Raw genomic sequence first — 23,246 nt, 5'->3', positions numbered from 1 at the left:
ACACACACACACACACACACACTCTGCTTCTGTCTGGTAATTTGCTGTTTTCCTACTTCCAGTGGATTTGTGCGTGGGGAATTCAGCGAACACGAAGCCTTTAAAAACAACAAAAAAAAACTTTTAAAATATTCAGTCTTCCTGAAAATGAATAATTTGACGCGGTTACAGCAGTTTAGGCAAAGCTTTTGTTTCCTCCACCAACAAAGAAGAGCGTTTTCACCTCTATGTTAAAGGAAGTACATTTAGCTGAAATTGGAGGGAAGCCAGAGCTATTATACTTCCTTCATAGGCTGATGGCAGAGTCCCAAATGACATTATCTGCTATAATAAAACATAAACTGCATTTTAAGCACATAAGGTACTTAGATGAGAATAAGGAAAAACTAATTTAAGTGGAGAATATAATTAAGTGTGTTGATTGATTACAAACAACTGCACGTGGACCATAGTCGGAGTTCTAATGTGCAGACCAGCGAGTTCCCAGTTGGAAACATGAACTGAAACGCCAAGATGGCTGCTCCGTGCATGAACAGTGGTGAAAGCTGTAGCAACTCCTACCTGTGGACATGTTGCTGTGGTGATTGTATGTGCAAAACCCCCTGTAATGTGTTGTTATCAAGTGGTATTGCTAGCCAGACTGCTGAGGTAAATGCAACGTGGCATTTTACCTGCACATCTTTGATATTGTATGAGGTAGAAATATTCTGCAGAACTTTGCGTTTCACAACTTTTTATAGTATTTTTTTTTTTTTTTTGCAAACAAAACTAATGATAAGCATAGGTTTATGAATAAGAAGTGCATCTTCTAAATCTAAGGTATTTCTTTTGTAAGAGTTTGTTTCTTTTGAGCATTGCAAAAAAAACCCCAAATAAATACAAACAATAGAAGTGAATTTGTTCAGTACAGTTTGTTGAGATGTAAAGGCTACAACCAGCTGGGTCTGTATGACGACTGTACAGTTTATCACTATATTCAATGCTATGAGGCATCTTTTTGTACTATTACATTACCCTGTATGAAGCCAGTGAACTCTGTTCAGATCTTTGGTTTCTGGCTCACTCCTTGTAAAGGTAACGCATGTTGATAAGCTGCAGGGAGCTGGAGGCAGGTAACTGCTGCACAGGGAGGTCAACCGCTATCAACTGTCAAGCAAGTGCCCCATTTACATTAGCTGCACATCCAATTACTCTATCGGGTAAAATGTGTCTCCTTATGGATGCATCAGAGCCCTTGTTGAGTGTAATGAAGTGCCACTCCGCTCCGCCTTTTAGAAATTGTAACGACAAAAAAAAAAATGTCCAAGGTCATTGTGTCGTCTCAGACAGAAAAATCTTGAGATGTCAGAGACGTGGTCTCCTCTTGTAGGTACGTATAATCGATATATTCCACTCTTTATGGTGATGCTATACAAAAACTTTTCCAAGGTTGCTTTTGTGGCTCAGAGGAACTTCCAATTACCTGCCATCGTTTTACTAAGTTGTATGACCCACTTCTGTCTCAAGCGTTCCACCGCAGACAGTTATTGGAAGCGATGGCAGGAAAAAGTGGAAAACCTTCTGCTTTTCCTTAAAGATGACATACTGTGCTTGTTTCTGAACATGTGTTTAAAAAAAGACATTTCAGAAATGTAAATAAACGTGTCAAAACCCAGTGTAAACGCAACCACGAACAACAAGACATAAATTACTGTCTAAGGTGGTTTGAGGTGGGTTCTAAAGGTCGCTGTCTCCCCGGGTCTTTACCTGCCACACTGGTAACTACATCAATAGGTGGCGTGTGGAAGAAGCTGCTTGCGGGGCCATGCCCTCATAATAATGACTGGCAGTGCAACTATTGAATGAATCTCTAAACAAAACTGTTGATCCGTGTGAGTCATCTGCCTGTTGTCGTTAGTAGTTGGTTGTCCGCTTACTTTTAGTTTAGTTTAGTTATCCAGAAACTTGAGGTGGCTAAACACTTCCACTTCTTTTGACTTCCTCAGTTGTTGGCAAACAGTTTTTTAGGTGCATTACCTGCTCTGCCGTCACTGGAGTGTGTTATGACCCAGATTTGCATCTAGCAGGAACAGATGCAAATTGGATTTCTTATCTCACCGATGGAGACGCTCGTGGATCGGTGTGAATGAATATGTATTAAATCATCTGTAGAGATTGTATCTGGATTTGAGACAAATTAAATGACAAGTGATGATCTGATAGATCAAAATGTCCCTCAAATGAATCAAAAGATGGCATTTTTGAATGCTGAATGCTTGGTCTATCTCAGTAGTTTTCAAGGCTCCATGTTACCAGTACACTCTTTTGAATGGATTTTTGACTGAGAGTTTTGTTAATGGTTAATAATAACCTCTAGATTTAGCTCCCGTCTTACCTGTCAAAGAGAAAATGCCTCTTGCGTCATTATTTACTTGTGAAATGCCTCCAGTTTCCTCCCCTAAGGTTATTTCTTAGCCGCGTTATTAATCTTAATCTCCTCTGCTACAATCTGCGGTGAAAATACTCCACATTTTTCTTTTTGCATAAATGCAGCCCTTCTTTTATGGCCAGAATACATCTTGAGACAAATTGGTTTCACAGCCATTAAACTGTACATCAAGTTGGTCCAAATGAATTCAGGATGTTATAACTCAAATTTTTAAACTAGGGCATTACTTAATCAAAGTTGGAATATTGAGTGGATTTAGTAGACTGCCTTTCTTAAGAGTACTCGTTTCTGTTTTTAAACAATAATTTGCTGTTTGTCCTCAGGAAGCTGTGGCTTAGCTCCCGTTTGTGCATAATAATGCTGCCAATTAGTTGCTTATTATTGATAAAGAATAAACAGACTTCATTCATCCATATCAGCCTCTTTTTCTCAGCATCTCCACACGGGTTTCATTACAGAATAGATTTTAAAATTTCAGTGATTACTTGGCTCAGCAATGCATGGCTGCTTACTGCGCATCTCTTTATGAGTCAGAGGTGCAGCTGTAATTCTATAAAGTACGGCCTGCAAGTTCCTCCTTCCTTGAAATTGATATATAAATAAAATGGTATCCTTTTAAACATTACAAACTATGTCATGTTTTCTAGTGCAAGCTGCAATGGAGTGTGGGAGCAGAATACAATTCTCATTAATCATAGTAGATGGCCGGTTGTGGTGTCAGCCCATCAGAAATAGAGACAATACTTTGCATAATGAACATACTTCTTTTAAACCAGTGTTGAGCACAGGGAAAAAAGTAAACAACCAAACTTTTTCATCCTTTTTCATTCCTTTGTGGAACTCATTGTGCTTTTTGTCTCCCTGCTTTCTCGCTTTTACAAGTGTCGCAGTTTTTGCTGTATCCAGCTAACCACTTAATCCGGATGCAACAGGTCTCGGCGAGTTCTGCAGAGCATGTCAAAAGGCTTATTCTGAGAAATGTGAGGGATGTTGCCTAGCTGCATGGATACAACAAACTGAGATATGGCGCCGGAAAGCATTGAAACCCGCACGTTGACGATGCACTGTATGAGTCAGGCTGATGACCAGTGACCCAATAATTATAGAACTATGGACCTGAATGAAGGAATGCTGCTAGCTGTTATTTTAACCACATCTCCATGTGGTAGAGGTAACGATAAATATACAGCGCAGTTAGTCGACACTATTCCTGGAGTCAGGTGCACAACAGTCTAGCGTCATTATCATCATCGCTGTAGCCGTGTTATTATTATATGTAGAAGTGAAACAACTCACTCCAGTGTCACTTACATAATTTCTATATATTTGTCATGCGATTTCTACATGATATCGTGTTTATTTCATGTAATAAAAACCAAAAAATAAATATCCTCAGACCAAACAAGTTAGTCTTTGATGATGTCCTTGTGTTACCGCTTCAAAACGTGACCAGGCAATTTTTATGTCCTCAGACTTTTAGTATAACAATCCATCCCCGGTGTCAGGCTGATACTTAAATGACATGTTTATGTTTTGTCCATCTGTTGTCGTTATAATCAGTTCATTTAGCAGCACTCATGACCGCTAACACACTTACCTTGCTTAGCATCCAGAAATATTTTGTGTTGACTTGCAGTCCCAGGTTAATTCAATATAACTTCTTCTCCAGCGCTCCTCGGGACCTAGAGGTAAACATTAGCCTCAGCTACGTATTGTGGAAACTTGTGTACCATAATCATATAATATGCAGCTTTGACTGATAGTCAAACATGACCTCATCTTAGTTTACAGTGCACCAATACATAGCTCTGACATGTGTATACTATAACATTGCCATCATGTCTGAATATACTATATGATTTTATGGTTTAATTGGCAAGTACCAGCAATCAAAGATTGCAGTGAGTTGAGTAAGAGGTATTATTATGTAAGTGTGATTTATTGTGTGCCTCTCAAGTAAAACAATAAGATCTGTGATACTTGCTACCTGCAGCAGGTAGGTCATCTCTCTTGGAGATGAAAAATGTGCAGTCACATTCACTTTTATAGTAGATTAGCATAAAAATAAGCACCCGTTGTATAAAATGTTACTTATTTTAATAGAATTTCCATCTGCCCTTCCCTTTTAAACAAGTATTGTAAGAGTTAATGAACACATTATCTTCAGAGCAGACCTTGACTATGAAATTAATTAGACAACATAAAATCCTTATGAGGCATAAAACTCCATTTTACACATAAATATTGGGTATTGCTCAGCTGAAATCTGGAAAAATGGGTTGCTTAAGGCAATAAATTAATAATGTCACCACTTTTTAGATGCACCGGCGACATTATAACCTCAGGACTTGGGCAGAGTGCTCTCACTTATTGAGCTGCCAAATGAGTAAACAAATTAACTTCCGTTACACTTGATGATAAATTGTTAATCTGATGATTTCAAAGGTACTTTTATACACTCTGCTAAGCAGTGATACTCTTTTGGTTTAGCTACATCAAAAACATGTTTACTGAATATTTTATCTGCTCTTCAGATTGTAATATGTTCAAAACCCACAGCCATTAAAAGCATTACTATTGTGCCATAGCGTAATGTACAAGGAAAGAATAAAATACAGAAAAAATATGTATAGCTGAACAAGTCAATACATTTAATGACAAACTTCCTTTGTTTGCGAAAGGGAGCACATACTGTAGGACTGGCTATTTATCTTTTTCAGTGTGTTAACATGCACACTTTTAATTTGACTCATACCAGATTAAGGAAATAATCTAATTTAATGTAACTGATACACTCAGTAAAATTGAAATTGTCTGTGACAACTAACGGAGATACAGGCTACAGTTTAATGATTTTGGACGTGATTCCTCCCAGACAGCAGCGCCAAAATGGGCAGAGAAAACATCAAAATAAAATTTAATGATGTTGGAAAATAGTTAAAGGCCAGCGTTCGCTGACACACGACGGGTGGTGAGGTGCACTTACTCCTCTTATGGTCCTTAATACTAAAACTTACATTTCAGAGAACTGAGATCCAAAAATGAGTCTTCTGGTAACATCACAACTCTTTAAACATCACAGCTTCGTTCACCTTATATGACCTTATTCTAAAAATTATTATTAAAAGTCTTGTGGCTGTTTTTTTTCTTCTTTTTTCTCAGAATATAACTGTCTTTATAACTGTATGATTTTTCTTGAAAGTATATGTATATGTCAATTGCTTGTTATAGAACAAAAAAAAAAAAGGATTTCAAGTAACAGAACTTGGCTTCTAATAGTGGGTTATTGTGCTTTTTATATCCATCAAAGCAAACTACAAAAAGAGCCTTTCTCTTATTTTGTGATGGTAGAAACAACCTCTACATTCTTCCATACAGTATCCCACCAATCATGTAAACTCTGTTTACTGGGCAAATCCCTCTACTCCATGTGCTTCATTAAAACTTTTACCTTAATTTGGTTACACGCAGTAACAGGGTTGTTGAGTGCATGTTAACATACCGATTGTGTATTGCCAATACAAATTTACAGAAATTGTAATATTTTAAATTCAACATTTGCTTTGAAGATTCAGTCCCTGAAGTAAAAAAAAAAAAAAAAAAAATAGAAGAAAAAAAAAAGAAAAAAGTCTAGGGTATAGTGTCAAGATGCGTTTGCTGCTGTGCGATTTTATCGCTCATAATCTGAGTACATATTTGAAGCGAGGAAAGTATGCATCCCGACTGCAGTTCGTAAGCTTACGTGACCTCCTGTTCACATGATTTTCATGTTGAATTGTATGGGTGCCTCAGTGGGACTGGCCTCCTCTGTTTCCTCTTTACGTGGCACATATTCAACCTCTATACTTGACTTAGTATTGTCTTTCCCTCTACTCCAGAGGAATAATATTACAAGACAGAAGAGAACAACTCCGAGGAAAGAGATAAATCCCATGGTTGTTGCGATGATGAGTGTCTTTACATCGAATGGAAACGGAACTGTGGCCCGGGTCACATTGGCACCTTCGTCGCTGGGCTGGTTGGAAATGAAGGCAAATGTCTTGTTTGGTTGGTGGGGCCAATTGGGGGAGTAGCTATGCACAAAAAGGTGAGCAGCTTTGGTGTCATTGCCTGCTGCATTGCTTGCGATGCACGTGTAGGTGCCGTTGTCCTGGATTTGGGCGTAACGCACCTCCAGCGTGCCCTCGTTAGACACAGAAAGTCTTGACCCCGCAGTTTTGGTAGTGATGTATTCCTTCTTGGGGGATAGCCACATTATCACCGGGACTGGATCACCCTCAGCTTGGCAAGCGAAGTAAACCGTAGTTCCTTCATCTACATGGCTTTCTTGAACTTTATAATCCACGATCTTGGATTTCTGGCAGATGAAATAATCAGAGGGGAGGATGTCTGGGAAGTCCTTGAACTCTTTTCCTTGCACAATCTCAGGTGAAGCACACATGGGCTGTTGTCTGTTAAAGTTCAGCCTCCACCGCCGGCGGAAGACCCAGAGCAAGCGGCAATCGCATGCCAGCGGGTTGTCATATAAAGCCAGGGTCTCAAGGTTTCCCACTGAGTGAAAGACAGACTCCTCCAAGGTGCTCAGGCTATTGCTGGATACATTGAGTACACGGAGGTGGTTGAGTCCTCGGAAAGAGTAGGGCTCAATGGCCGCTAATCTTCCACCGGCCAAATGAAAAGCCTGGAGCTTCTGTAGGTTGAACAGTTGGTTCCCTTCCACCGTATAAATGGGATTGAAAGACAGATTCAGAAACCGAAGATATCTTAGGTGACTGATGGCTTGGTAGGGGATGATGGTAAGATTACAGTTTGTGATGGACAGTGAAGTGAGGTTGAGTCCAAACAAGCATTTTGGGGTCATGGTGTCCAGGGCAGGCATATGAGAAATCTCCAGAACTCTGAGCCGATACAGCCTCTTAAAGGAGTAATCTCTTACGGCGGTGACGTTGAGATAACGTAATCGAAGTGACAACAGGTTATGCAGATGGCTAAGGGCATCGGTGGGCACTGAAGCCAGGTTGCATCCCTCAATGTTGAGGCTTTCAAGGTTGCTGAGGCCATGAAATGATCGGGGTGAGATGAATACGAGGTCATTGTCGCCAACCTCCAAAGCCCTCAGGTTGTACAGCTCCTGGAACATGTAGTCGAGCAGAATGACAATTTTGTTCTCACTAATATCCAACTGGGTGAGGTTGGTCAGGCCAGTGAACACCCCCAGCTGAATGAGCTTCAGCTGGTTGTTGCGCAAACCTAGAGTTCGGAGGTTCATGAGGTTGCTAAAAGCCCCAGGCTCAATGGTTGAAATTGTGTTTTCATTAAGTTGCAGCTCCTCCAGCTGAGGGTAATTAATGAACTCTTCGGGCCCAAGAGTTTTCAGCCGGTTCTTGCTGAGGTCTAGCAGCCTTGTTTCAGTGGGGATGCCCTCGGGAAGAGCTGCCAGTCTCCGTCGATGGCACACGACTGACCGCTCCTGAGCGTTGCAGTCACATCGGGACGGGCAACCGGTGGTGGAGCCAGAGAGGACAGTGCCCAGCATTAGGATCAGGATGGGCTGCCAGCACGCCACCAAGTAGCTGTGCCCTCCTGCCTCCCCAGACACCATCCTACTGCTTACCTGTGGAGACATAGAAAAAGGTAGAGGTTGGTACAGTGGCTTTGACAGTTGGCAACAACGATACCGTATCATGCACAGAAAAGAAAGAGTTTGTTTCAAAATAAAATATCACATTTTGATTTTTAATGAATGCATAAATAACTGACAATGATGAACGCACAAAATGAGCCAGAAGTTATGTTTGTTTATTTATTTTGTTGAGAGATATGGGCAGATGAGGCTCTCCAAATTGTGTCCTGAACTGCTTTCCTTACATTTGGTAGAAATATATATTTATAACATCATTGAAATGTTTTCCTGTGATGTTACTGAAGATACTTTACAATAATAGCTCGATGGACCATTGTTGATGAACCATTAATCATCTGATTCTAATGAGTCTTTCCAAGTTGTGGGAACATTTTGGCTCTTTTCTCAACATAACCCACAGTATGAGTTGAATATTAAATATTTAATCATAAAACCTTTTGCAAAATTTATTACTACAACTTAATAACAAAATAACTTTCACGACAAAGTCAGTGGAAATCACAATTTTGCCTCACAAAGATATAGGCTGCCGTTCCCCTTTGTTGTATAAAATTTCATTTTCTCTTCACTTTACTCGAAAGAAATGAAATCAGCCAATCAATAAAAGGGCTTGGTCACTCAGTACAACCACCCTGCTGTGCCTCGGACTTCTGAGTGTGCTGAAAACAATTACTGTCAACGTCTGCGACACAATGTCCACGCTCGTAGAAACCATTTTTAATTGGCAGCCAAAAATGCCATTGTATGTCTTTAAACAGATCCCCGAAACATTTGCAAACTTAACACATCCCATGCCGCTGCTGCGCTGTTGACCTTGCAGTGATATAAAACAGAGATAGCTGCCAAGTGGTGATAAATGGAGAGAGGGAGATTGTCAGAGGACTTTAAACCCCTATTTGATTTTGACTCAGGGGCACTTTAACTTGCTAAAACCTTCAAGCTCTACTTCTCACATCAATCATGCGATTTAAGTCACAGCTTTATCTGTGGGACACACTCTTAGAAGAGCCCCATGGAAAGTATAAGAGAAATGATGGTGTGGATTGTTTTTTATCGAGACTGGCCTCACCACTGCTTTGTTTGCGTCATGTCCGCTTGGATTGATGTTTTTACTTAGACATTTTTATCTGGACACAAAAACATATAAATGCCTGGAGCTGTAAAAAAAACAAAAAACAAAAACAAAGCCAAACATGAATGTATGTGATAAAACAAACAGTAATCTATGTTACTTTACAACTGGGAAATTAAATTATACATTTTCATTAAATGATTAAACAATAAACAGTGACGTGAATAAATATATCTTTTAATTAAAGACTGAATTCCATAATAAGAGGTTAATACAGTCTCCGTCCAAATGTTGTCAGCATGTTGTCGTGATATGTGGGAGCCGAATCGATGCAGCAGATTCTTCCCGTAACTCATTCGCCGCAAAAGTGGTTTCGTAAGAGTGTTTGAAATTATCGGTATCATGCTTTTTAGAACCTGTTTGGCCGTCGACCGCCTCTGTAGCTCTAAAGAAAAGTATTAAACTCGATGTTGACGATTTAGAATGATTCTGCTTTTATTGCTCCGACACAAATTACACATCACTCTCGGTAAATTAAAAGTCACGGGACCGAAGCAGCTCACATCGTGGTCCGAGTCGTTTCCGACGGAACAGTAATTGCTGCTTCCGTTTTCACTTCCTCCAGAACTGTTGATTTCTGTTGGCTCGTGTGTCAGACGTGTTGGGCGTCAGTACAGTGTATATGGGGCACACTGTCACAGTGAAAGTGTCTTCCAGCAGCTTCTTCCCACTCCTTTCTGTCTCTCACTAATTAGCTGAATTTACAAATGCATAGCACGATTTTTTATTTTTCTTATTATTTTTTTTTCCAATGAGAGGTGAAATGTTAAAAAAAGAATTTGGCGCATATAAAGACAAAAACCTCATACATAGTGTATGCATGAGATCCTTTGTGACAGATGCTAAACCTTGGAGTGAAATGAAATATTACTAAGCTACTGAGCGCTGAAAACGGGCGACATGTTTATCTGTTTGACACAATATGATTTTATATTGTCAAGTCAGGAATATGAAAGAGGATGAGGCTCATTAATGCCATTGCTAATCGAAAACAAGCAAATGCAAATGCAATGGTGATTTTCTTACCAGAGTACCATGCATGATTTATGATTCAGAGTGTAGTAAGGACGGACGGGCGGGCGGGGGGGGGGGGACTATCTGTGTAATCTGGCCTTACAGCCCAGATCTACTCACTGTATCACTTTGTTCTGACCTTGAGCTGAAATTCTGGAAAAAAAAAAAAAGAGAAGTTGCCAAATAACCTCTCAATTACAAAAGCCCAGTCCCTTATATATAGTGTGTCTAGAGTCTCACATGTTTAGAGTAGCATTTATCATTTAGCCTTTGATCTATCGCTTCATATATTCTTTGTCCCACTCTTTTTCTCTCTCCATCCCTCTTTTGATAGTATTGTGCAGGGGAAGAATAGGAGTGGACGAGCCTTTTTCTCCCCATCTCTTCCATGACTGCTCCCATTTTCCCCACAGACCTTTCACCCTGTCGCAGTCTTCTCTCAGAGACGAGTCTTGGCTCACCATTACGTCTCCTGTTGCCTCGAATCTCTCCGTCTCTGCTCTCTCATGACGCTGTGTGGTTTGATACCGGGGCGAACTGAGACAGAGGTGTGCGCCGCTAATGGGTCACTGAATGTCTGCAAGCAGCATGCAGACAAATGAGCGATACGCATCAGTGCGTTCGTGCCCTTTGGTTGTTTTTAAATTATTGTGCTGGGCTTTTGTTGCACAGTGTAATGTTGGTAGGACTGCTGGGATATTTACATCTAAAGGGGAATTGAAAAGAGTGATTATTGCACCTTTTCTACATAAGGGTGGCAGACGAAATAATGCAAACAGTCCGTGAAAAATGACTTTGACTCAGAAGGAACCAAATCGTGGTTGAAAATCCAAAGCTTTGTCATTAGTTGCAGACCAATTAGCACTATTTGTCAGTTGCCTATAAAGTGTACACTCTGTTTATCTATCATTTTCCCGCTGGATACCTTCAACTTGTGACCGCTGTCATGAATCATCAATGCAGCTTGAGTTCTGAGAGTACTCCATTTGATACATTGAATCATTTGGCTTTTTGTTTTGATTGATGCGCCTGCAGTTGGAGCACGGGTGATTTGTCTATTTTCTCTCCTTTATTGCTAACAAATGCTTCTTATTGGGATTCGATAATATGACCCACCTTTGTGGCGGTGTGTAATTCTGATTAAATTACATCAGAGTCTCTTGTTATTTTCTCTTAGGCTTATACATCTGAGCGTTCAGCGTTTGTGGAAACATCATTTAGTGGGGAAAAAAAAGTTGTGATGTGTTTGGTGGAAAAGTTTGTTGCATTACGAAACCTAATCTCCTTAAACACGTCAGTCATATACAATCCATAAGTTCTCTTGTAAACGCCACGTTAGAGTCAGTAATGACAGCTCGTAAATGATTGTACGTTCTACTTCTGACTTCGGTATTCATCATTATAGTCATGAACCGCGTGCTCATTAGCATCTTTCCTATACACAGCTTGTTGTTCGCTGGTAAACAGATCCCAAAGAGCCATGATTATTCTGCAACTGTTTAGAGAATAGCGAGGCTGAAACAAAAAGGAAGCTACAGCTGCAAGTAACAGAGTAAATATATATAGGATTTAAGAGATGAAGATTGCTTCCACTGGTATGTTTGTGCTCAACTGACAAATTTAAAGCAAACATTTAAAAGTCAAAAAGCAAACAAACAAGGAAAACTTTGTGGGTTGCATAGAAGTGAAAATGTTTGTGGACAAGTATTTCAGAATATCTAGAGACTCTTTTTAAGAGACAGAACTACATCTGTAGTATGTCATATCTAAACAGCAAACATTTCCAGTGCTTTTCAGTGAATAATTTATCTATCAACACAAAAGTTTTCATCTTACGTTGGTTCATTTTAGGAAGAAATCAGAATTAAGTGTGTTCACGCCCCGGCCTCAAATTCCCTGCGTCATGATTGTCATGGAAACATTTAGTTGGAAGACAAATCTGTAGCATGTTCAGATCTAAACATTCAATAGCTTAACATACCAACAGTAATCATATTACAAATATAGAATGACCCACAATAATATTTATATTGCAATAAATACTTGGTGGGTGAACATAAACACTTCAGAGCTGTATTGCAGGAAAGTCTGCCAGCTAATCTACATCCTCCAGAAGAGTAAACAGTTAGATACGAGAAATCCCATGAAAACAAATCCTCCATGGATGCCTCAGATAAAGGTAACAACCCCTGCAAACCAAAGAAGGAAACTGCACGATCTGATGATCCACTCTGCCAGGATCAAATGCTTAGAGAAGGACAAAACGGTTCAGTGCATGGGAACTACTCCCGTTGAGATGCAGAAACACACCTGCATGAGGTCATTGAACTCTTTCTTTTTATTTTTTGGGGTTTTTTTTGACAGCAGTATCCTCTAGCTAGCAGCGCTCTCAGCCAGAAAGACAGAGGCTTTTGCCTGAGAAGTTGCTGCACAGAAGATACCCACACCCACAATCACTCCGGAAGGAGACGGTGTCGAGAGAGATTAGAAGATTCAAGATAATTATAGTGATCATTGTGGAGGACAAGCGAATCACGGAAGCTTGTTTTTGAAGGATTTTTATGCAAAAATGAAAAAGTCTCCATGGGACATAATAAATTTATATATATTGTAGATCTCTGACAGCCTGCTTCAAAACAAAAGGGCCCCGGCAGTGATGCTTTTAATTTCCAAAGTGGGTGCTAAAAACCTCAGGCTTCATTATCCAGAATATTAAGTGTCCAAAAACAATTTGAGTCCAACATATTTATATTAATTTTTTTGTCACTAAAACAAGTGTTTTTACCAAATACACTTTCCAGGCTTTTGAAGAAACAGTTTACCGACACTGCGCTGTGAAGCTCAGTGTCACCGTGGAAACGAACATGGCCACAGAATCAGAATATTGTACAAATTATATCGGCACAAACGAAAAGTGAGTAGAGAAGCTGCAGATTTAAGATTTGTTTGACTAAAAATCTATTCGTGTTCACCAACAATGCTCATTAGATATAAAACTTGTACAAGAACGGGCGATGTGGAGGTGATGTGGAGCAGAGGTCTGTGGATTTACTGACTGTTTGGACGGTCTTCGCCTGAGCGTGAGAGAGATACTGAAGCTGTGAAAGCTGTGAAAGCTGTTCACGCTGGATAGTTTTCACTTCGACGGGTTACACTGTACGTGAATGGTCGGGACATAGAGTGCTTTGCCTAAACATCACCAACAACTGTAGTTAATGCAACTGAAAGAAAAAAAACGGGTCTCCATTAGGCTTTCCATTTGACTCTGTCCGTCTCTAAGTACCTCCACTGCACTCTGATATACACTGCATTCATCCAGTCCCTGCCCAGGCAGGTTGTATGCTTTTGTTGTAATGTAATACTTATTTAATCCCAAATCTTATAAAAACTAAAACAGGTGGTATCATCATATGAAAAGATGTTTTTTTTTGAAAAACACACACAAATAAACACATTTTTTCTATATTTCTGTATTTTCTGTGCGTGCCATTTCTCGCGCAATGCAGCAATAATTAATGTGAAGTTTTTAACAGCGAGCGCTGCATTCCCCTTTTCATTTCTCACCTTGCTGTGAATGTGCTTTTGAAAATGAATTGTTCATGCTTTACTCCTGTGGGGCACGGCCTCTCATGTTAAGACTGCAGACCGTGCACGCACCTCCACATGACCGGTGCTGTGTTCAAAGGCATCCCCAAGAGTGCTGGCCAGTAGCAAGTCGGTAAAAATTGAATTGCTCTCACATGTTCAACCTCTATGCTACTTGATTTGGAAATGACCAGTTTCAAGATCAGAAGCCGCCCGCCCCCCCCTCATCTCCGGTGTTGTCAGTTGACGTGACTAACCTAATCATCTTTGATCCTCCCTCTTCAGTAGCGCACGTCAAACAATTCAATAGACCCTTTTTTTTTTTTTGTGCGAGACACTCACCTTATCATGACCTGATGATGATCAGTTCATTCGCTGCCACAACATTTCCAGAGACAACTTAGTCATCTGGCAGCTTTATTATACATATCACAAATCACAAATTTGCCTCAAGGGGCTTTTCAATCCGCGCAGCATCCGACACCCTCTATCCTCAGTCCCCTGAAATTATGTGAAGAGATCTTTCTCACAGAAGACATTTTGACAATTCAGAAATCACGGGGGTAAATAATAGTGAGAGCTGAAATTCATTTAGCTGGTCCAGTCTCGTGGTCCCTAGAATTTCACATCCATTGTTATTGTTATTAGCAACAACAACTCATCCTGGTATGATGATTCAAAATGTCTGCTGTGGAAAAGGCTCGTTATGGTTCCCCAGAGGAACACAACATAAAGTAAGTGATGTGGATCACTGCAAAAACAGCAAAACTGTAAGCAAGAGGCTCCCGGTAACGCAGCGCTAGTCACTAAAAACACTGCAAGAAAATAAAAGCTAATTAAAACAAAAGGAATCAAAACCAAAAACTGTGATTTGCATCATCCCAGCAACAAGAACAGGCAGCACAGGACTTGCTATACACAACAACATCGACGCCATTGCCACAGACGGACACGCTCACAGTGTGTCTTTTTGTTTTAGTATGCCACAACAACATGTAATTTGTCGACAAACATGCATGCACGCATAAACAGAACACATATGGCCCGGAGCTTCTCCACACATCCAGACAAAGGCTCTGAATCATTAAATTCTAACACGTCTTAGTACTAATGGTTTCCATCTGACAACAATCAACGTGGCATGTTAGCGTCTCAGAAGCGGGGAACTGGAGTGTTATTACAACATCTATACTTAAATAAAACAGTAAAAAAAAAAAAAAAAAATCACAGTTAAGAAAGATAAGTTAGTTTAGAGTTGAGGGTTTGAGGCATGAAAATCAAAAGGCAAATATAAAGCACTGAGAGTTCTCAGCTGACACCTACATGTCACGCCCCAATGAAGAATCCTGCTGAAACATGTGGGTGTCAGCCATGCTTGAATAAAAGCGTCCTACTACCCTCTGAACTCTTGAGTCTCTCTGTCTGTGTTACATGTCTTGATTGCATTTTTTTTTTATAATAAAAATGCATAAACACAAAATTATCATGTATCTGCGTCTGTCACCTCATGCACATGAAATACTATACGTCTCAATATGCTGAACTTTAAACGCTGGCAGGGAGCTTGAATAGGTTCATCCTGGTTGGCCGGCGATAGACCTCATAGAGCTTCATCAGAAAGCTCTAACATGTCTGTAGATGTCTGGTTACAGTGTGTAACCATCAGTGGATTTTGTGTAGTTGGATTAACTCCAATATGAAATGTAGGTTTATTCTCGAAATCAAGGAGGATTTTGATGATTTGGTTTGGATTTGGTGATTTAAAAATACGTTTGATCAAATGTAAATGTTCTTCCTTAAAAGACTGGAGTCAGGGTGGCTTTGATGATTGCAGTAAAGGAACAAAAAACAGACTATGAACAAAACATTGAAAATAAATTTGCCAACTCCCAACATTGCAAACTTCACAGGAGGTTTTATCTTTTCAAGGGTCCTAGTTTTAACTAATGGAAGCAGTTGCAGAATTGAATAGATTTAGTTTCAAAAGTAAAGCTGCATTAAGACATTTTGACGACTAGATCCAGAAAGTAGGCTTCAAAACAAAGCCACAGCCAGAGCCTTTAAGTGTGGCCTGAGGTCGGTCCATGCTTACTTACTATATACTTCTTTTCTATGCTACACTAAAATCCTCCTGGGCTCTGTGTGAGAAATAGTCCTGTAATCACTGTCATCTTAGCCCTGGTTTGGTTTTTTATTCTCCCGGTCTGTTTGTTGTCGGTTCGACGGTCTTTAACAGGCACTCAACTCTCCAAAAGATACTGGCTCCCACTCTGCTATTTCACACGGGGCAGGTAGCATACAATCAGTGTGTGGAAGCCTCTGAGTTGGAAGCTTTTGAGCCGGGAGCAGCTGCCCATGGTTTTATAGAGGGGGGACAGTGAGAGCCAGAGCTACTCAACCAGACGAGTTGGTCAACCAAATCAATTAATTGGAAGAGGCTGAAAGCTGCACAGCGCTGCAGACTGGGCTATTCATTCTCTGAAATCAGCAGTACTTAAAGCCCTTTAAAAGACTCATTTGATTTAATGTTGATGTGGAAAAATATAATTTAATGTAGATTTAATTTGCCATCCAATTACATTTTTCTCTAATGTTTATTTTTCTATTTTTTTTATGTTTGTTGGACTTTTTCTGGCTCACAATGGACAACATCAGTCAGAGCCATGACGGAGACGATGGTAAAACAGCTGAATGATCCTAATCCACATTAAAACAGGTCCTGGAATGAACCTTGCAGTACACTCAACCTGCGATGCATTATTACCATGTAGACCTGTTTCTTGGTTCATTGACAAAATCTAACAGTAATGCTACAAAAGAGGCTCCTTTCTTCATTAACACCCATTCCTCTTGAAAGTCAAGTAGGATAAGCTGGAAATTACACAAACCTTTATCCCCTACTCACCATCAGGGGAATATAAGATGTTTTGGGCTGGAATTGAAAAGAAAGAGCTAAATGCCATGCCAAAGGCAATTTTACCTCAGACAAGCCTCTTACAGCCCTTCAAAGAAAGTACAATGGGAGATTTTGAGAGATTTTCACACCAAAGCACTCGGGCAATAATTGCCGGCTACAGCAAAAAATATGAAGTTAGAGTGCTTTGGTATGTAAATACTACAGCCTCAACCTGGAAACATTGTTCGTAAAAATTTAAATTTTATTCACCGAATGAGTTTTCCTCCATCATCCTGGCGTTTGCATCCCGTCCCCAGGCCAGTGTGAAGGACGCACTGGAGAACCCCAGCCAACCGGATAACTGGCTCGGAACAAAAATATACAGACTCACTTTTCTTCAACTGAGCAAAATCAAACCACGAACTACAATTAATTGTTTTGGACAGCGTATTAGCCTGGGATAATAAGACACTGGACCATTGCTACACAAATCTTAAAAGATGCATGTCACTCTCTTCTCAGTGCAGCTTTGGGGGCGCTCTGATCACTGCTTGGTTAAATCCATGCTGCCCGTACAGCATGGATCGATCTTCTGCACATACACCAATAACAAGCCATTGTTTACAGCCAGACTAAGAGAACTTCGACGGGCCAAGGAGGAATGTCCACAGACGTGAGCATAGGGCTGTGTACGAGCAGGCCGGGAGATCGGGTGGCTAAAAGGAGCTACACTGAAAAGCTGAAAAACAGGCAGTTTCAGCCAATGATCCTGCATCAATGTGGAGAGGCCCTGGAAGACATCACAAACTACAGGAGACCACCCCCCACCCCCACCCCCACCCCACCCCGGTGCGGCAAACAAAGATCTGGCTTATAACCTGAGTGTCTCTTATCTTCACAGCGCTGTGTCAGAGCTGGAGAATGGTTTGGCTGCACCTATTATCATCCTACTTTAGGCCTGAAAGAATTTGCTTTGGCTTGTTTATTTTTCTACAAAAACCAATCACAGTTGTCTTGGGTGGCGCTAAACGGAGGATGCAGCATTAGTGGCACCGTCGCCATTTTTGGCGTGTAGGTTGCTAGCTCAGAGGTTGCAATTGTTGATTCCCGTAGCGACGGGGATTTGCTGCCAGTGGCTTGCTTATACCCACAGTCTACATCCAGTGAGTCAGACTACACTTCTGGCAACACCCCTACCCTCCCTCAGTTACTCAGGCTGCACTGTGAGGCGGCTCTTCCAGATACAGAAACCCAGGAAATCACCAGTGCCAGACGGTGTCTCCCCCTTCTGTCTTAAAGCCTGTGCTGACCAACTGGCTCCAATCATCAAGCAGATCTTCAACAGATCCCTGGAGCTCGCCTCCTGCTCTAAACACTCCACCATAATCCCGGCCCCCAAGACACCCTCCATCACAGGACTGAATTACTACAGGCCTGTTGCCCTGACGTCTGTAGTCATGAAGTCCTTTGAATGACTGGTGTAGGCCCGCTTGAAGACCGTCACAGAACACCTCCTGGACCCCCTGATGTTTGCCGAGCCAGTAGGTGTCAACAGGGGACTGCACCACATCCTGCAACACCTTAAATCACCTAAAATCTTATCGACTCCCATCCCTATTAACACCAGCAAAGGCACCTCCAAGGACCCAGCTGTTAAACTCTGGCACTGTGCAGACGCCACTGCTATTAATGGACTCATCCAAGGTGGCGATGTGTATGCAAATCGGCGGGAGGTTGAACGGCCGGTGCTCTGGTGCAGTCAGAACAACTTGGAGCTCAAGACTCCAGCCAGTTCCACGCCGGTCTGGTAAAATCATTACAGACTCCTGGACAGCACTACATTGTGGTTTGGGTCGCATATTTCTGTCTGATCCTGAATCAAGTCCAAGAGTTGTGGTAACTGAACCTGACCCGAACCCGACAGGCATCGAACCCGTTACGGTTAATGTGAGCTCAAGCACTGACCAGGAAGTATTCCAACAAAGGAAGTCGGTCCATTATTTTATTTGTTTTTACACTGTATTATCACCGTGTTACGTAGGCTAGCTCATCCTAGTTAGTAGTTCAGAAGTCGAACGTTTGCTGCCTATTGTTCGGCTGATGTGACCCAACATGACCTGAACCTCATTTCTAAATTTTTGTTGTTTCTGAACCGGGCTCGGGTTGGTCTTGCGGCTGGATATCCACCCTCTACCCAGACACAACCTTTTCCCACTCCTCTCCTCTAGCAGGCACTACAGGCGCTGGTTTCCTTTAAATAGCTGACCAGTATCATCTGCTAGACCGTAGCTACTCTTGTTTCTTCAGATATTTCATTCCCACACATTACTGTTGTTTGCTCTACCACACACAGATGTACTTTATCTTTATTGTTTGTCTTTTATATAATCTGCGTATTACTTGTATATTGGCTTTAAATAATGTGTACATTGTCTGTATATCGTCAGTATTGCTGGAGAGTCATCAACGGCCGCAACCAAATTCCTCACGTGTGATAACACACTTGGCCAATAAATCTGACTCTGATTCCAGAGGCTTAATTGCTTACTGCCCCAGTCCTTGCCATAATTCATTATGTCCTTTCTTTCTGGTGAAAAAAAACCAGACCACTGGTGTCAGATATATTATCAAAACCAGCCAAACAAAAGAAAGGGATGAACAGACAGACAGAAGAATGGGAGGAGACAGTGTTTGTAAAATTTCCACTGTGATCAGTTCCAGTGTATATTATTGTAAGCTCTCCAATGGCAGAGCTTGAAGCCAGTGTGAAGGATGAACATGAGGCAACCTCAGTCCTCCATCCTACTAGCCCCTCACTGTCTCATATTTTGCATAAAGCTGTTATTATTAAATTTAAATGAGGAAGGCCGCTGCAGAGCAGCAGGACTGTGACCTTCTGAATACATTTGTAGAACGCAAATTTGAGTATCCTGTGACAGATCTGCCTCCGTCTGTCACCTCACCATCCAGCAGACACTGTACAAACACGTGGTCTGGCAGTCTTAACCACAATCACTTTCACCATTTCCTTTTCAAGGTGGCCAATGCTATGTGGCTGCATCTTGATTTCAGATGGATCTTGTTTCAGAAAATGCTTTAATAGTAACACCCTAGAAGTTTTCTGGCCAGATTACACACTGCTCCTTTCTAGGCCATCACAAAATGAACTGTTATGTGCAGGGCTGCCCTGATTTTAGCTGTAAATAAAATAAGATATAATTACAATCCAAAATAAAACCCAAAAATAAACCATGACAGACCATACAAAGGCTTCATATGGAGGTGAAATTGTTTATTCTGTATCATTGTTACTTACATAGAGCGTATACAGTGAACTCTGGAACAAATCCAGCTGTGCTGACAATACAAAGCCACATGTGGCTTTCATCTCGGTTTGCTTATTTATGTCTCCTTTGAATTTTGCTACACATATTGCTGATTGTAACTTCCTCTAACATGTGATTTGTAAGCTTGACTATTATTCCATTTGAACTTTGGGGAGAAAAAAAAAAAAAAAAAAAAAACTTGCATCCTACTATAAAAACATTACCTTGGCTTTGATGATCCCCATTTGATCTTACTGTGAGAAAATTGGCTATTGTTCAGTATTATGTGTAGACCGCTGTATCACAGAATATTAAGGACATGACAGCATGGAGCAAAGTACTGTGAAAAATGCACAGCAGCACTGCTTTGATTGTGTCTAGCTGTTTTGTTTTGTTCGGCATAGAACAGAAGTATTGGAGACTCAATAGCTTTTATCTGTGTGCATCGTCTGAATAATTGTACTTGTATTACTTGTAATTGTAAAAGACTAGATAATTTAAATATATTAACTTTATTTACTGTTTATTCTTATTGTGTTCAGCACTGAGCAGCCTCAGAGGGCAGCGGGGGCTGTGTGCCTTTATACAGGTACCTAAACAATAGGTCCTGATTTCTAGTGGAGGTGTTTGAGCTAAGAGCATCTCAAAGTGTGTTTGCCATTTTATCCATTAGACTGTAGTCAGTCTCATAAGTGCATGTGTCATCTATTAGCAGTTTTTGTGCAAAACACTGGAAGTGGAGGGAAGCAATGGTATAATGCAAATTGAATTGAATAGACCAAACCTCATCCTAAATAAACGCACGACCACTGATCTCATGGATCATCTCCACAGAAATACTTAGAAAATGCTCAAAATGGTTCGTAGTGCACAAACTTGACCTCACATTATGCTCTGTTGAGGAAAACATCAGGTGCTATACTCAGTGTTTTTATATTCTTCAAATAACTTTTATGTGAAGAAGGTCACACACAGAATTATCACTTGAATGCAGTTCACCTCAATGTCGTTTAATGTTTTTGGGCTCACTGTTTCGGTCTTATAGCCCATAAAGAAGCGTTTAGCAGCTAAAGAGCTGGATATCCAGGGGGGTGGGGGAGACCAAAACAGAGCTAAAATGGGTGAATGTTGGATTTATAATTATCGGGGGGGGGGGGGGATATGACTCCAATTGAATGCTAATGTTGCTCCGCATCTGTTGAATCTTTTATACGGTGATCATTTTTCAGTATTGTTTGTTTGTGTAATTAAATCCTCATTAGCTTCTGTAAATGCAAATTACTGTTCCGCCCCCCAGTTGCCAAATAAAAAAAAGAAGAAGAAACATTAAGATGCAGGTTAAATATTGTGGGAATGCAAAAAAAAATCTGCTGACATAACACGAATTTGCATCTAATAAAATCAAATCAATGTTAATTTCATTGAAATACACTATAGGGTGTGATGAAATGAAGAAGAAAAAAAAAAAGTCTTGATATGCAGCTGTAATATGTGGCTGTATAATTAGCAACTTCTGCTGATATTGCTTTTACATTCGCATACACTGGGATATTTACTGACACGCAACAAACACAACAAACTGAACAAACTCATCCTGACAGTATGCAGCTTGTTGGAAAAAACAGCCCCCCCCCCCCAGATGTAATCAGAAATTCCAGTCATAAACGTACTTTGCTCATTTCTGCAGATTTTGCACGCAAAGTGTCACGCACAAATAATTATCACAAGCAACAACAAGACAAAAAAAAAAAGATTTCAATCAGCCATCATAACCTGATTACAGGGGCTGAATTAAAAGCCTTGTCTGGCTCATGAAGCCTTGACGTGAAGAGCAGACCCTTCACTTCGAGACTGTTGGGGGGTCTGTGGCTGGCAGAGGTTGTTACTGCACTGTTAAAAAAAAAAAAAACCCAGAGAGGAGAGAGTGCCCCTCATAGCCGTCTGCCCGCTGGAGCGTTGCAGCCATGATTAGGAAGATGCAAATACAACAGGCGATGGAAATTAAACTATGAGAGATCGTTTATTTGGCCTGCATAAATAATCATACAAAGTCGCCCACCCTCCCCGTCGCCACCCCCACCACCACCACCTCCACCACCACCCATCTATCTAACCTGTGGCAAATCAAACACCTACATAGGCTCCCACATCGCCACTGGATGAAGCCAACGGCACTCGGCAGCTGAGAATGAATAAGAGTGAGTCGAGAGGAGTTAACTGGCATTTGAAGGAACATGAATGTTAATGAGGACAGATTAGGAAGCAACAACAACCACCCTGACAAACACTCTGGGAGAAACACAAACAGACACTCTCCTGCTCAGCCTCACACCTTCAGCTGTGATATTAAAAGGTAGGACGTGTGTGTGTGTGTGTGTGTGTGTGTGTGTGTGTGTGTGTGTTAGCCTGCATCCACACACACACATATACAATATTATATTTGCAGTATATACCTGTGTCTAAATGTACACCATGAAAATGATCTGAGCCCCCATACTGTACATTCAGCCGTTGCATGCACACATCATATGTGTGTGTTCCATCAGCACAAACCCAGATTGCATAGCACACAGCAGAATGAAACCCATCTGGATGACAAAGCACAAATAAGATCTGGAGCCCTCTTCAATTAACAATTCTTCTTTCCTTCCCTTCCATTCGCCTACGATACACACGTTTTATTCCTGACATTAATTTGCTCCCTGGCGATCCCCTGGCCCCACCACTGCACCATAATAAATCTGATCCAGTGCCTCAGTGCTCAAAGCCCACCATAGAGACTGAGTACTTACCAGGACTGTCATGCAGAGAATTCTAATTCAGGCAGCTCCATGTTGCCAAGGAAATTCAAAATGCCTCCGAAAGCATGGAGACAGGGATGCAGGATTCAAGACGGGCTGGATTCAAATGGGAGAGAGGGATATATGCAGCGACGAGAATCCCCTTGTCTGAGGGGCATTTGAGAAATGCCTCCGTCCTCTCCAGATGCGCTAAATCCGGCAGCAGTGATAGGCTGACATGTAAACACACAGGCGGCTCTGCTGGCTCACACACGCTCACATACATGCTGCACCTAGCAGAGACGGAGAGGAAGAGGGAGGGGCAGCTGATGAGAGAGGTGGAAGGAGGAGCTGCAGTGCACTGAGAGTATGAGCGGCACAGAGCACAGGCAGCGAGGGGAGTTGAAAAGAAACGGAGAGAAATATTCTCTGATTGCACTG

The 23,246-nt window shown here is 41.2% G+C and overlaps 1 protein-coding gene across 1 annotated transcript; it reads right to left on the bottom strand.

The window, feature by feature from the left end:
- Window positions 1–6,085: 6,085 nt before the first annotated feature.
- LOC111224379 (leucine-rich repeat and immunoglobulin-like domain-containing nogo receptor-interacting protein 1-B) lies at window positions 6,086–22,920 on the bottom strand. Its single transcript, XM_022748852.1, has 2 exons — window positions 22,818–22,920; window positions 6,086–8,042 (listed from the first exon to the last, which is right to left on the bottom strand). The coding sequence occupies exons 1-2, from the start codon at window positions 22,827–22,829 to the stop codon at window positions 6,183–6,185; spliced, it is 1,872 nt and encodes a 623-aa protein (XP_022604573.1). The 5' UTR covers window positions 22,830–22,920; the 3' UTR covers window positions 6,086–6,182.
- Window positions 22,921–23,246: the final 326 nt, after the last annotated feature.

This window comes from Seriola dumerili, unplaced genomic scaffold (assembly GCF_002260705.1).
Source record: "Seriola dumerili isolate Sdu_G_001 unplaced genomic scaffold, Sdu_1.0 BDQW01000011.1, whole genome shotgun sequence".
In the NCBI taxonomy this organism is placed as follows: Eukaryota; Metazoa; Chordata; class Actinopteri; order Carangiformes; family Carangidae; genus Seriola; species Seriola dumerili.
The sequence above is the reverse complement of the archived record's forward strand: the minus strand, read 5'-3'. Positions and strand labels throughout refer to the sequence as shown.